Below are 15279 nucleotides of genomic sequence, written 5' to 3' on the forward strand. Positions count from 1 at the left end.
TAATTTAGTCAGGTATGGTTAAAGTGAATGGTTGTTTTTTCTGTAGTGAAGCCAGTTGAATCAGAGAGGTCTTGTGCATATGTGCATGCCTTAACACACAATGTTTTTTCCACATGTTTGTGTGAATCTACATGCCTCTCATTCTGGGGCACACACAGCATAATACACGCACAAACCTGTACCATGTGTTACATCATATGGTTTTGAGAATATGTTTGTGCAAAGGAAATAAGTGCAGCCTTTGAAGAGGAGGGTTATTTGTGCGACAGCCAGTAAACCGAAGGTAAATCAAGAACATACCAAGTAGGAAAACACAGTCTAAAACTGCCTCCCACAATTCATCACTGGCAGAGATTCAAGGCTGAACGTATTATTCAAGAGGGTGAGGGTTAAAGGTGTTTCTTGCTTGGTGGCACCCAGCTTTCTGAGGAGTTATATCATGTCCGTCTCTACCTTTAGTTGGCAGAAAGGTCTCTTTCATACATATTGTATGCACACACACATATAGGCATTCACACAGATGCATTGCTGAGATAGATAACACATCCTCGCAGCTGTTGCAGGGAGTGAGTAATCGGTCATGCCAACTCCCAGAGTGCACTGTGGGAATTTGAAAGAAGCAGGAGAAAAGCAGTATTGCACCATCACCATCACCTTTGAAGTCAGTTGGTTCCAGATTTGTTTTGGTTCCATTCAGTGTACAGTCAGCTGGCTTGTGTTGCTGCTCTCCGTTGACATTGCATGACACATGTTGATGCTTTGTTTTGACATTACAGTAAATTAGCTCTACTATTTACCGCCATCTGCTGGACACTCACTGCAAGTGTTAAATAAAACTTGATTAAATTGATGCACTTGTTTTTACTGTTACATCTTTGCATATCATCAAATGTTAACTTTAAGGAGAAAACATAGCTTGAATATAATGAAGCGTGGTGAAAATAAAGCACATAACCTGACGTTATTAGAACATGACGTCGTTGCTATAGTAACCAGAACACAGCATTTAACCTGAGAGAAAACTGTGATTGAGTTTTGCTAACATTTGCTGTTAGCTTTAACGTTATTTAAACTATTAAAGGCTTACGGTTTTGTACTGTCATTGCACAAAGGGACGGAGTTTTCAAGGAGGATTCAAGACATTTACAAGTAAGACTTTTGTAAAAGTATTTGTTTCTTTGTTTAGCAAACGAACAACGACACAAACATGAACTACTTGTATTGTTAGCTAACGCTTAGCTTATGTTTTAGCTACGTAAATTAGCATTAACATTAACGTTACACGTCAACATGGAGCATTTTTACTTAAGAACGTGTTTTTAATGGTGACGCCATAGAAAGGGACGTTTATGTATTGGCGTTGAGCATTTAGTCAACAAAGTATAAACTAAACTGTATATTTTTTCGATTATGAAGCGCAATGCTCACATATTTAGGTGATACTGTCCCTACCACCTTGCATAGACTTCATATATTATATAATATACAGATTGTCAGGATTTATTCCCCTTAAAATCCGCTATGAATATTGAACGTGTGTTTTAAATAGCTCTTGCTACGTTTGTGTTATTGATAGACAGCTTTTTGGCAACACCTTTCGTACCAAATTACCCTCTGACCCGTCAATTGATGTTTTGTGGTAACTCAATTTACAGAGTATTTATCAATTAAGATGAAGAAGATTCCGAGTTACCCATCCTGCATAGAATGTTGCTATTGTTGATGTTTTTATCCTGTTTCATAAATGCAATGCTCTTATTCCCCATGCTTTCTCCCTGCCTTCAATCTATGAATACTTATGAATAGATTGGGTAATGGACTGTACCTATCTATATGTTTTGCATTAGTGAGTCAATCTGAGGAGGAGCAGGGTTGCATGAATCCCAGTGGAGGAGAAGAGGAGGAGGAGGAGGAGGAGGAAGATGAGGATGAGGATGAGGATGAGGATACCCCCCAGGTGGCCCTTACACCTGATGCTTCACTCCCAGAGGATCCATCCTTTGCTACTACTGATGTAACTGCTAGCTCTGCCTTCCAGTGCTTTGAGGAGGTACATGTAAGACTCATGCATGATGATGATTAATAGTCATTTAAATAAATTATATATTAAACACATTATTAATTAAATAGCATTTTAGAGGTTTCATATGAAAGACAAACATAGCACAAGTACTTCAGTATTATTTATCATTTTACTTTACTTGAGTATTTCTATTTAATGCTACTTTATACTTCTCCACTACAAACCACATGTCAATAATGTGCTTTTTATTACACTACATTTATTTAACACTCTAGTTACTATAAATAATATGATAACACAATATATTCTTATCCATCATGTATTTGGCATAGTCTTTTAAAATTGGCTCCACATTGACAAACGTTAACATTAAAAGGCTTGTACATGTTATTAAAAAAATATTATTTAATATTAAAATTACTTTGAAATAGCCATTCTGCATACTTTTTACTTTTGATACTTGAAGTACATTTAGCTGATAAAACGTTTGTACTTTATATCACTGCAATGGGCCACCGTGCAGAATAAGTACTTCTATTATCTATAGTACTTCATTTTGATGCCTATTGTACTATTGCTTTGATAACATTTTGAATTCAGGATGTTTACTTGTAATGTATTTTAAGAGCATAGTATTTCAACTTGTACTTAAGTACATGGATCTGAGTACTTTATCCCACTCTGGCAGTGATCACATTTACTTCATTGCCTTTTTCCCCTGATAGATTATCTTTAATATATATCTTGGTACTGTACATGGATTTGTGGACCATACAACATTAAACATAATGTTTAAAGAAAAGTAAATACTTGGAATTGAATTCATCATGTGGATGAGCACAATCATGTTTTATTAACTTGATGGTCACATACAGTAAACAGACATTAAAGTCACAGACCCACAGTGTGATTCTGTGACGACTGATATGTACTCCCTCTTGTATTGAGTCACTTTAATGAGTCAACACCTCATTAACCCGTTCATTATGGTCATGCAGCATAACAGGCACACTTTGAGGGATTACTACTCATATGCCTTCAACAGGATTTCAAACACTGAAATATACACGGCCATGAAGTTAGAACTTTATTCATTTTTTTGATATAAAAAAGTGCATAATCTTTTGGCATGACGGTTGAATATGAATGATAGAAAAGATCAATATCGTACACACACGAAGCTCCAAATACACACATAATTACTATGAATGGTCACAATACTGCAAGCATTCATCATTGCTTGAATATCAACAATCATTAGACTTGTCCTGCATGACCTATGTATCATATAAAAGCTGTCATACCTCACAAAATCAAATAAATACTGTACACGTCCTCAAAGTTTCTTTCCCCCATCCTTCCCATTCACACTGCGCATAGAATGGATTAAATGGTGCTTTACAGAATGCTAACGTTAGGCGGCAGTATTGTACAAGTGATGACTCGGGGAGGTTTTTTTACACATGAAAACTGGTGCATGGCATCAGGAGATGTGCAGTATTTCAGTGCACCCAGAGATAATGGGGGAGTACAATAGGAACAGGTTATTTTTGCAGCAGTGTCCTGCTCCGAGGCTGCTGTCAAGAAAAATGTAATGGAGCATCAATAATGCAGAATGTACTTGGGAACGATCCAATCGAATTGTATTTCAGGGTGCGTATTTATCCCTGGATGTTTTATACTGTATAGGATGATGATACATTAGCAAAGTGTCCCAGTGTAATTAAGTGAACGACACAGAAGCTGTTAATTGTGCACCGCTACCCAAAGCGTGTCGTATATCACTTCCTGTAGTTCTTTTTTTAAACATTTTGACTCTGACCCCGGCATGAAGTCTTTCACAATGAATTTCCGAGCCACTAAAAAACTGTATCATCAGCTCTCCTATACCTCACTCGAGTGGCTGCTGTTAATTATGAAACCATTTAGAGCGGGGAAAATGATCGCTCATTAGTTTTTACTACTACTGTGTGCTGTGCCGTGTCTCAGCTGGTTTTTATAGCAGGGGGGACAGAAAGTGGAGAAATGTCAGAAAAAGTGTGAAAAATCTCTCATGTTAACCCACCGTAGATTATGATGGCCACTGTAGGAGGCTGGCCTTTAGACTGTGTGTGTGTTTTTTATTAGTCCATCATCGTTCATAGTCCATTGTCCTTTAGTATCATCATTTGAATCCGACATGTTTTGACGGCCGCGCTCACTGCAGTGGAGAAAAGTGATGACACGGTTAAAAGATTTACTTTCAAAATTGTCTCATGAGTTGCACTGTACAAACTCAAAATCTTGCCAAGTATATTCGTCTAATTTCTAGTCGGAATATGTCCTTACACTCGATATAAGACCTAATCACTGAAGAGGTAACAAAGCAGTGAGATATAGGCTCTTGTTCTTAGACAATGCATTTCTAAGCTGCTGTGGTTTTTGTAAAAGATGGTTCATCTAAAAAAAAAATACTTAAGGGAAAATCACCAACTAATATCAGCATTTCAGGCGACAGAACATTTCCTGGTCCTGGTAAGATATAGTTCAAAATAAGTTTTCCCAGCTTATCACAAGATCTTCTTTATCTAAATATACCCCGTCTTATTTCAAGAAATCTAACCAAGCAAATGTTGACTTGTTCTATTGGCAGATCTTTTGACTTATTACACATTATTCTTTTACTTGATTTTGGAGCAGCGTTTTTTCCAGTGTAAGTGAGCAAATGCATGACTAATTGTAATTGTTGGTGTTTTTCCGTCTATTCTCCGTCTTTCCATATTCATATTTACCTGTCCCCTTACGGAGCGTAGTTCTTGGGCCTCATCAGCATCTTGACGGTTTTGAAGGCCTGCCTGTAGTTGGTGGGGTAGTACTCCGTGGACATGTTGTGCCACGTTCCCCAGAAGATCCCGTTCCTCACTCCCTTGTACCTCTTGTGATAGTACTTCCCGTTGAGGTTGGCGGACATGCAGGCGTCGAACCACCAACCGGAACTGTAGTAGGCGCCGCAGCTTCCGGAGGGGTACATGTCGTTGTCGCGGTCGGGCGTCGAGAAGAACTTCTGGTCGTGGTTGAAGTGCTTGTTGAAACTGATGGCGTTCCCAGCTGTCCCACTGCAGGAAACATCAATACTTATATAAGATGTAGTCCTTCTTTATGAATATTTGATTGAGCGTGCAAGCAGAGAATCTAAAATCGTACCTGTATCCACTGATAGACAGTCGATAGCGGAGGAATTCATTGGCCACATAGAACTGTTCGTACTTTGCGTACTCCCGGACACCCTCGAAGTCCTCCAGCTCAATGCGTAGCACCATGTCTTTGGCTTTGGTCATCGAGTGGATATGGTCATTGCCCAGCCAGAACTCACCTCTACAGAAGAGGGGAAGTACAGATAGGAGGGGAAAGGACAAGGTAAAACAAATTGAGATTATTAAAAAGCGCATATCGGTGTACATCTGATTAGAAAGCTACTCAAAATGATTTAAGTTAACGACAGAGGGGAGGGGTAGATGCAAGGGCAGAGGAGTGTGACGGTAAAAGAGGGTTGAGAGGAGACATTATTCTTTCAGTGGGAGGTTATACTACATCCATGGCTGTCATATAAAACTCCTTCCTTCAGGAGCAGAGGGCAGAACATTGCCTGAAATATGAATCTAGTTAAAGAAAGGGCGATGCGTTTAAACAGAAAATAGTCTGTGTTGAACGGCTGCTTCCTTCCATTTTCCCAGGAAGCTGTTTCCCATCTTTAACCATTTTCTAGTCCTAAATTATTAATTGCATTTTGTTGAAAGGGGTCAGCTGTACTGTAGTCATTAGCTTTGATCTATATGTTGCATGTGAAGGGAATTGTTACATTCTTGTTCGCCAATAGGTTACCTGAGCTGATAGTAGGATTACATTTAAGTGAGAAGATGATATGATGTTACTGGTACAGATGGTTATTAGATGGCAGCTTGTTTCTACAAATAGGGGGTTTACGTGATGATTCTCACCAATCTGTTCGTGAGTTTGTAATTGTTCTTATTTTATCGTACTTTTTAGGTTTTCTGAATGTCTTTCTCTTTTTCCTTTTTTCGTTTTTTTGGTTGATTTAGTATTCCTCTTTTATGAAAGGGGTCATCTGACGCTTGTTTTCAGATTCATATTTGTATTTTGTGGCTCGACTGTGAAATATTTACAGGCTTTATTTTTCAAAATGGTCTTTATTTTGTTCATGCTGCCTGTGCTGCTGCACCTCTTTTCACCCTCTGTCTGAAACCAGAGCCCAGTCTGCTCTGATTGGTTAGCGGGCCGGCTCTGTTGTGATTGGTCAACCGCTTAGAGGTGTGTCTGAAATGTCGTTAGCATATTGCAAACAATGCATTGGAACGCTAGGCAATAGAATCGCGAGTGTGTCAGTGATATCCTTTTGTTACGGTAGTAAACAAAGGAGTTTAATGAAGGCGTTTCAGGCAGGGGGGGAGTGTGTGGGAATTTTTTGTTTTTGCAGACAATTTACATGCACAAAAAACCTATATAATACACTACAGGAAAGGGAACACCACAAAAAGCATAACATGGCCCCTTTAAGTTGGAAAACCTACCAGAGACAATACTTTTATCGATACCAGTTAGATATATCTGGTTGTCTTTTTAAGCCTCTAAGCCACAACTGTCATTTTGGTTTCCAGCCAATGTTCCCGACCCTAAGATATCTTTTGAAAGGAGGGTAGGAAATAAACCCAAGCCCATTACCTGAGGTTCCCGAAGCCTTTCTTATACTCGGCCCAGGTGCGGTTGAAGCTGACAGACCCATCGAGCCGTTGCTGTATCACGGTCCATCCGCCCCCATAGGACTCCATGTCACAGAAGACGTCAATTGAGCCATTGCGGGGATCAAAGGTCACGCTGTACACACCGTTCTTCCTCGCCTCCAGCACATTGTAGTCTGAACAGTCCCGAGGGGCAAAGATCACTGGTGGGACAAAGAGAGAGATGATGGACGATGAGAGATGGTTGGAGGAGATTTTACTGGATGATATTAAAGGTCCCCTATTATACTGTTTTTCATCAATATATTATAGGTCTCAGATATATACAAAAACATGTCTCTGAAGTGTTTGGCTGGAACACCAAACAGATCATTGCAGCATTACCCATAATCCCCTCTGTTTCAGCCCTGTTTCAAAAGTGCTGATTCTCTGTCTGTTACTTTAGATGAAAATAAGGAGCCCCTCCCCACGCCCCTCTGAGAGACATTTGGTTAACAAGAACACAATGGTGCTCTAGGAGGAGATTCAGGTGATAAAGTGTGGGGGGGGGGGGGGGGGGGGGTTACCTTGGTTGGTGATTGGCTAATGGTTACACAAGCCAAAAAATCGTTATGACATCATAAAGTGGCCAAAATCTGATCAGCTCATTTTCAGACAGGTTTTTATAGAAATGGATCAGGACAAAAAGAGAGAGAATATTTTTTTCTGAAACTTTCAGAGTCTCTTTACACAGAGAGGACACATGTTGATGTAGAAAAAACATGAACAAGTAGATTTTGCAGAATAGGTGACCTTTACATAATGACTTTGCTCTGGCATTTGTCCTTCAAGAATGTAAAAAACATGTGATAAGTTAGAAGGAAATCCAGCTTGAACCGTCGTGGAAGTTCTCAATCCTGCATTAATTTCCGGGGGAAGTCTATTCCAACACATTCCAACTTCAGTTCTCTAGCCTCTGACTAAACTATTGCCAAGTGCAGATCAATCATCATGTCCTCAAGCATTAAACTGAGAACTATCTTTCCGTAAGCACTTGAGAACACTCTTGCTCATCCTCACCATAATGTCCCTTTCTGGAAATCACATGAGAACTGAAACATAAAAGAAAAGAAAGCAAAGGACAAGTGCCACGGTCAGAGAATGAAAGTCAACGACATTCTCCCTTGTTGCACCGCGGGACATTTCAGACGGCTCTGCTACTTTCGTGAGATTTCTTCCCACATTTTTCTAAAATATCTTTCCACTTATTTCTCTAACTCTTGCTCCTGGCCTCTGTGTCGCACTGCGGGCCTGCTGACCCCATCCAAAACCGAGATCCAAAGGCCCCTGTCAGTTAGCATTTGGGAATTTAAAGGAACAGACTTGTCAAAACGTGGGAAAGTGTAAAACTGGATTAGAGAAGCGTACCCCCTCCCTGCACGTTTGGCACCTAGGCCCTGAATCATCTTGACATTGGGCAGGCAGCATGTGGACCCCGACTGAGTGACGCTGTCCTCTGCCGATACAGATTTGTCTTACTGTTAAATCTGCTAAACGGCATGGTAGATTATAAAGAACAACGGTGGAACAGAGCCATACTGATAACAGAGGTTTCTTCAAGCACAGGAAGGAAAGAACAATGTTTTGTTGAGTAAAGCAATGTGCAGCAATGTAAGGTTTGTGTTTCCTAAGTTTTTATAAGTGCATGGTGTGCAAAAATAAAAGCACCATTCATGTCTTTTGCTTGCTTTATCTCTGTAGCCATCTTCTACATTTCCCTGTCAACACATGCAGAGAACTTTGTGTGCAAAATGGCCGCAGAATTCTAGATCACGCAATCTGGAAGCAGTGCATGATGTTTGAAAAATGTATCCTTGTCACGTTAACGGCTCTCGCTGCACTTGGCATTCAAAGTGTTGTGCTATAAATTCTTCCAGTGTCTCCTTCACTTTAAATGAGGGTAGTTTCTCCACTTCACATCTCTATTTGTCACCATCTGTCTACAGCCAGCATCCATAGGCAGAAGAGCCATCTCATTTGACTACTTCTGGCACTGTGCCTGACCTAAATAACTATAATATCAACCACCTACTGGTTTACAAATGTTTGCTGTTGAGTCAAATGATTGGTTAGTTTTGTGGCTGAGGCCTTTGACTGATTTCTTAGAAACTTCCCAAAAAGTATTGACGCCTTTTTAGCCCAATTCTTGACGAGCCTCTTTGGCACGCATATCAATGATTGGCATGAAAGGAAGACAACCCTGTTATCAAGGAAGCGCACTCTGTGACAGCCAGTAGTCAGCTTAGATTAGCACCTCTAATGGAAGGAAATGTGTCTACAAAGTCATAGTATAATCTTTCCCCACAAAAAGTACAACCAGTCTCTTTGTACACCAATCAAAAAGCAACACCCTTCCTTTTCGGAAGCTGTGTGTCACCACAATCGCAGACAAGCAGTTCTCGACAGCCGACTGAGCATCCATTCTCTGTCCGTAATTGAGTAAATGTAGCCGAACAGTAACATGAATTGCTACCCGCTCACCTCAAGGCCTTAATAACGTCTTACAGCGGTGAAAGGGAAGATTAGTGCTTGCAGCAGGGATGGGAATTGGCAAACGGGGTGAAAGAAACACTTGCAGCAGCGAGCGATAAAAGCATCTTGGCAAACATACTGTCGCTTGATGGTGAAAGTGCAATTCACACTGGCCTTAAGTGTTTGGGTAATGTATGCCAGTGTTGTATTAGGGTTAGGGTTATTAGCTGCTTGTCCCTCATTAGCTGCTCTCTCTTTGAGCATGTGACAAAGTGGCATTGATAGGGATGAAAGGAAGTTCAAAATACACCTTTTCAAGCCTACAGAGTGTAAATGTTACGAACTGTAGAGTGTACTGTAGCCTAATGAGCTGCACCAGTGAGTTTCGATTATAAATCCCTTTTGATGTGCGACTGGTTTTTCAACATTTGCTCGCCATATAGATCCATCACTCCAGCTCCTAACTAGATCAAAATCCACATCTGTCTCTTATGACGTCTCCCTAAATTGATATAATCTGCAGACGATGGCATCCTACGTGTGCTCGCTCGTATCGCTTCGGATGAAAACGGAATGTAAATTTCATTCAAGCGAAAGGGGAGGTGCAATTTGGCAGCTGTATATATAGTTTATTCAGGAGGCAGGGGAGCCATTTAGACAGGAATTGCCTCACTAAGCACTACGATAAACAACTGGAACACATTCTCTCTACGTCGTGTTCATATTAAGTAGAGGGCATTCATCTTGTGTTGGTTTTGTTTTAAGATGACTTCACACTTGTCCAGTTGTGAAATCTCGAAGATTAGAAAAAAATGTTAATCTTGTCTTTTTGAAGAAGACATATCACCTGCAGCAACGGTTTATACTCTGGTTGTGAAGCTGTAATCGTATTCGATGAATCTCCCTGGTAATAACAGCTGTTTTCTTCCTGCTTCTTTTGGATCCACTTCACCAATGGTTATGATTCCCTAACTTAGTGTTGGATGAATGGCCGGATCTCGAGTTTAACATGACAGATTGATGTTCAAAGACAAGTGTTACTGACCCCGGGTGCCATCCGTGACTAATGTTGGGAAAGCCGCCCCCATGACTTCTTGTGGGGTTGTCAAGAGATAATGAGAGCTAGTTGTTTTATGCAGGAATGAACACTCAAGACTCGAGCATGACCTCCAGAGGAAAAGAGAGGAGGGGTAGTGAACCGGGAAAAGCGGATTAAAGTGGGATGGAGTGGGGAAAGTTGTGGCAGAAGAAAAAAGTGAAGGAGAGAGGAGATATGAAAGGGGAAATGGAGCGATAGCAGATAGACAGGAGTACATATACAGTATGAGTGAGAGAGGACAGGATTGAAGGAGAACGGAGCAAATTTAGGGAGGAAGAAAACAGAGAAAGCCGGGATTCCCTTCACACCACTGTCCCAGCTAATCTACTTAGAAATAAGCTCACATCTGTTTTCCACATAAAAGCCCCCCCAATATAATGTCACATTCACTCATGCAATATCGGGATATGATTCAGCCTGAAAAGAGACCTGCATTTCAACGACGCTTTCAACCAAATAAGCTTTTACATTGACGGAAAGGGGGAATGTGTGTTATGCTTGGCTAGTTTGCAATCCCTACTAATACATTTCCTCAAAGTTTCTATAATGAGGCTGTGCTAATCTCTGGACTTCCTTTTTTTCAGAAACCTAGAAACAGTTTTTTATTATACATTTTTTTCACATTAGAGTATTCAGTCATGTAGGCGCCAAGGCTCTTTTTCCCTTTTTGAGTTTTTGTGCATTTGGAGGGTAGTGGAATGTCAGGGTACTTGAAATCGTTATATAAAATGTAATTTCGATACTCACTTTGACCCTCGTAGTCATATTGCTTCACTCAATATGACTACAGCCCAAAACTATTTTAGAATTGTTGTTATGGCTGCACTTAGCCAGCTGAGGCTCGGCTACAGTAGTGGACATTTTTTTCGAACATTATGCAATGCTTTCCATACCCATAATAGCAAAAGCATGTCGCTCACACAACAAACCACTTTGAGCAGATGTCAATGTCATCGTCAGCCCGGAAGATTTCACTTCCCATTTCCCAGAAGGAAAGGTCTCACTGGGTGAAGGTGACCACCCAGAGTTGGGGTTGTTTGTTGTGATAACAAGTCGCCATGCCCACTCAGGCCTGATTGGATAGATCCAATGCCAGAGAAGTCACCTTACAACAACCCTCAAACTGCTATGCGTGTGTGGGAGAATCATTACCATATCTTCATCTGTGGTGAATTCTTTCAAGCAGAGATTGCTAAAAAATGTAATACATGAAAAGAGGAGAGGCTTCTTTTGAAATAGCAAAGATGGAACGGAATGTAATATAGCACAATAAAAATCACAAGAGGTTTTCTGTCAAAAGAGAATACATGTATAGTAAATAGCTGGGAAGGTGGACAGGGCTTTCAAATGGCAGTGAAGAAAAGAAATACAGCAAAAAAAGAAACGACTGCTGACAAACTCATCTTAGTAAAAGCGGGCTTACTCTGGGGGCTGTTCCGAACTGCACACTGGGAAGTGCAGGTGGAGCTGAGCTTGTTGATCACTCCGGTGATGTTCTCCACCCGCTGGTCCACCATAGACTTCACGTTGTCCATGTTGAGCAGGTTGAGCCCCTCCAGGCGACCCTGCATAGACGTGATCTGGTTCCTGGCGTTGCGCAAGCTGGCCGACATCCTATTCATTTTCACCTGGGAAGGGCCAGAGCAGCAGGGGGGGGGGGGGGGGGGGGAGAAAATGATTTCTGTGCACAGAATACAAAGCAGGTGGATTACTGTCACCAGCCTCATTCATTGTTTTGCCAGCCCCAATTCTATTTTTGAATAGAAACGAGTCTACGTGGTGTTTGGGCGTCTGCCAGAGTGGACAAACCTACAAAACAATCAGCGCCATTTGGCTGGTGTCTGACACTGGTCCCACACCCTGTTTACAGTCACAGGAATGTTTCCCTGGTGGAGCGGTGCCAGGTTGGACTTTAAAGGTCTTTCAACGTTTGCTTTCCAGCTGGATACATTTGACCGGGCAAACTGGGACGAGTTTGTTTCTACAAAGCGTTTTATCTTTATCACTTTGTTTAGGTCAGAGTCACTTAAATCTTCACAAGCTAGTTGATGAAGTGGCTTACAGGGAACTGACATCTCTTTGATGGTAATAAAGAAACTGGTGCAGTACCACTATTGCACTGTCAGTACAGACCTAGAAATCATATTTACACGATACATAAAGTATCCAGATTTTACAGTTTCAACGATGCCAAATCCAAAAATATGCAAATGTCGATGACAATTCACTTTATGGACATCAGTCACAAGAATATTTTCTGAATACTAGGTTTATATTTCTTGTCGTAATACTGTACACTCATTGGTAAAAGGAACCGTAAGTGTTGAAAGTTCTCTTTTTTGTGAGAGCAAACTGAGCCTCTTACCTGCATCTCCTGCATAGTGCTCGGGCTCGGAGCATTTTTCCCCAAAATAGAACCATCTCCCCTCTCCTCCTGGCTGGTGCCACCTTGCACGTCCTGTCCTGTCAGGTCTTCTCTCGGCGTCTGTCCCTGGTCCGCTTGCTGAAGTCCATTCGCTCCATTCCCCCGTGCCCCGCGGCACTCCTGGCACCCACCCTTCAGCTTGTTGACCACCTCCTTCAAGCTCTGCAGCTCCTTCATCGTCTTCTCCAGCAGCCTGAACTGCTTGGGCAGCTGGATGGTGAGGGGAGGCAGGGTGAGCTGGTAAGGGCAGTCCTCCCCCTCCTCTGCCCTGGCTCCAGAGCTCCCACACTGGCCCGTCGGTCTCAGTTTAATGGGGCATGAGGTGGGAGTCCCAGATTCAGATCCCAAAGATAAAGGTCCGCTAGAGTCCCATCTCTGGTGAGAGTTGACGGGGAAGTCCGCCGCCCGGCTTGTGCGCGGCACCAAGGTGGCTGTAAGCAGTAGACTGGCATAAACGCACAGCACCATCGTCCTCATTGCTAAGTGCGTGTGAAGTGTCCGCAACTGCCTCTGAGATGACCTCAAAGAAGTGTCTGAATGCGAAAAGTAGTGTGTGTGCTGCAGATGGAGAAGTGTGGGAATGTATGCCCAGGATCCTATTGGTTTAAGAGTGAGTGTGTGTATGAGCACTGCCTGCAGGAGGGAGAGCGCAGGGGGACTGCCGCTGCCTCAGATAGCTGTGTCATTAATATCAGGACGAGTGAGGGAGGGAGGGAGAGAGAGAGAGAGAGAGAGAGGCAGGGAGAGAGGGAGGCAGGGAGGGAGGGGCAGTTCTATTGCGTAATGCAAAACCCTATATCAGCAGCATTGTGAAAAACCACAGAGATGGAGACAGATTCTGTGAGCGGGGGAAAAGAGAAAAAAACGAAAGGGAAGTAGAGAGGTGTTTGGCTGCAGGCAGTGCAGGTCCTGCCTTCCTCTGAAATCTGTTCATTTCCCTGAAGAGAGAAGTGACTCAGTACTGAGGAACTATCCACACAACTGATGTTAGGGTGATGAGTTTACACGCTTAGTTGTTTGGATGTCATAAGCACATATTTTTGAAGCTCAGATTCCAAAGCATTTATGAAATGTGCTAACCCAATTAGGTTCAGGGGGGAACAGATAATGTCAAATCCATGGTTAGCCAGCATCAGCAATAAAGTTGTTTCGGTTACAACTTGTTTTTCTGCTGCAGCTTTGTTAGTTACTCCAAGTTGTTAAAGCTTTGCCTGCTAGCTTATAGGCAATAAGCGACAGAGCCCCGACTTTGTTTGGTTCTTTTGTCGGTATTTTCCTCGTTGTGTTGTGCTTCTCGGGACGACTCGGTTAGTTAGCTAGTTGCGTTTTATTCAGAGGAACCTTTGGTTTTTATATTTTTGTTTAGCTCTTATGTTATCACCTGTTTATTCGCATGTTTGGGCGGCAGTCACTCAGTTCATACCGGCTTTGGAAGGAGGGTTGCCATCAAGTACGGAGTGTGGATTGGTAGTTTAAGAGTTGTTGAAGAGGTGCCACTTCACCTCCTAGCATCTGCTGAGGTGCTTCTCAGCAAGGGACCAGACCCCAACACTGGCTGCTGTGTATATAATGGCTGCCTACTGCTTCCTTTATAAGGATGGGTTAATCTAACTGTGTTGGCATTGCTGAGTTGATTGATTGCAAGTTTATTTGGTTCTAATCCTCCATTTCCCATTTATTATTTATTTATTATTATTTGGTAAGTGGAATTTTGTAAAGGTAGAGCACCCTAAATTAGGTTTTGTTCAGCTCTAGGCCACGTGGTTGGGGTCTTGTGATGAGATAGGGTTTATTCTAAGAACATCATTTGGTTGTGTTCTCTAGGTCAGGTGTTAAACCTCACTTCCTGCTGTCCAAACTTTCTTACGTGCATCGCTTTTCGATTCCTGCAAAACCAAATCTGTATTTTAAAGTGGGCACTGTGTTGCATAGTTTCTCCAATGGGTCCCCAAGGTGCTGCTCAAGGTAATCTCATGACATCATGCTCAATAAAGATCTGGTCAAGACACATCGGCGATACAGCACAGAGGTACCGAGAGGACACGCAAACACAGACTAAGTAGAGCACAAGTGCAAGAGTGATAGTTTAAAACTTTGTACAAGAGCACACCCCCACAGACGCTTCCTAAAGTATTTTAAATCCCCGAGGGGAATCAAAGTGGGGAGCTTCATTACTGCTGTAGCGTGTTTCTGTTCGAGGGGGCAGAGTGGGAGAAAGCCTTCCCACCAAATTCTGTACGGACTGACTGAGGGGATGCAGAGCTCCAGGAACAGAGGCAGCGCTGTTTACGTGACATGTAGGTGGATACATGAGTGGGCAGCAGTCCAAGGATGGATTTATAAATAAAGTTATACTAGTGCAAAGTTCTGCACATGGATAATTATGACTACAGTTGACTATAGGAAACAGATAAACGGTTTCTCAAGGGGATTGGGATAGGTTGCTTTAAGCGAGCGAAGGTGAGTGTTCAGGTACAGAACAGCC

The 15279-nt window shown here is 42.1% G+C and overlaps 1 protein-coding gene across 1 annotated transcript; it reads right to left on the reverse strand.

Annotated features, from left to right (window-relative positions):
* Positions 1 to 3097: 3097 nt before the first annotated feature.
* On the reverse strand, positions 3098 to 13467 carry fgl2a (fibrinogen-like 2a). Its single transcript, XM_079654538.1, has 6 exons — positions 12735 to 13467; positions 11793 to 11997; positions 6743 to 6962; positions 5207 to 5377; positions 4795 to 5118; positions 3098 to 4223 (listed from the first exon to the last, which is right to left on the reverse strand). The coding sequence occupies exons 1-5, from the start codon at positions 13269 to 13271 to the stop codon at positions 4803 to 4805; spliced, it is 1449 nt and encodes a 482-aa protein (XP_079510664.1). The 5' UTR covers positions 13272 to 13467; the 3' UTR covers positions 3098 to 4223; positions 4795 to 4802.
* Between the last annotated feature and the right edge of the window lie 1812 nt (positions 13468 to 15279).

The sequence above is a fragment of the Notothenia rossii genome (assembly GCF_949606895.1).
Source record: "Notothenia rossii genome assembly, chromosome: 10".
Classification (NCBI taxonomy): Eukaryota; Metazoa; Chordata; class Actinopteri; order Perciformes; family Nototheniidae; genus Notothenia; species Notothenia rossii.

What these genes read in the sequence shown, in the direction of transcription:
- fgl2a (XM_079654538.1), bottom strand. Translation starts at nt 13,271, where the DNA reads ATGAGGACGATGGTGCTGTGCGTTTATGCCAGTCTACTGCTTACAGCC. An exon ending in GCACTATGCAGGAGATGCAG is followed by an intron (nt 11,998 to 12,734) that starts GTAAGAGGCTCA and finishes GGCCCTTCCCAG; the next exon opens with GTGAAAATGAATAGGATGTC. An exon ending in AGTTCGGAACAGCCCCCAGA is followed by an intron (nt 6,963 to 11,792) that starts GTAAGCCCGCTT and finishes TTGTCCCACCAG; the next exon opens with TGATCTTTGCCCCTCGGGAC.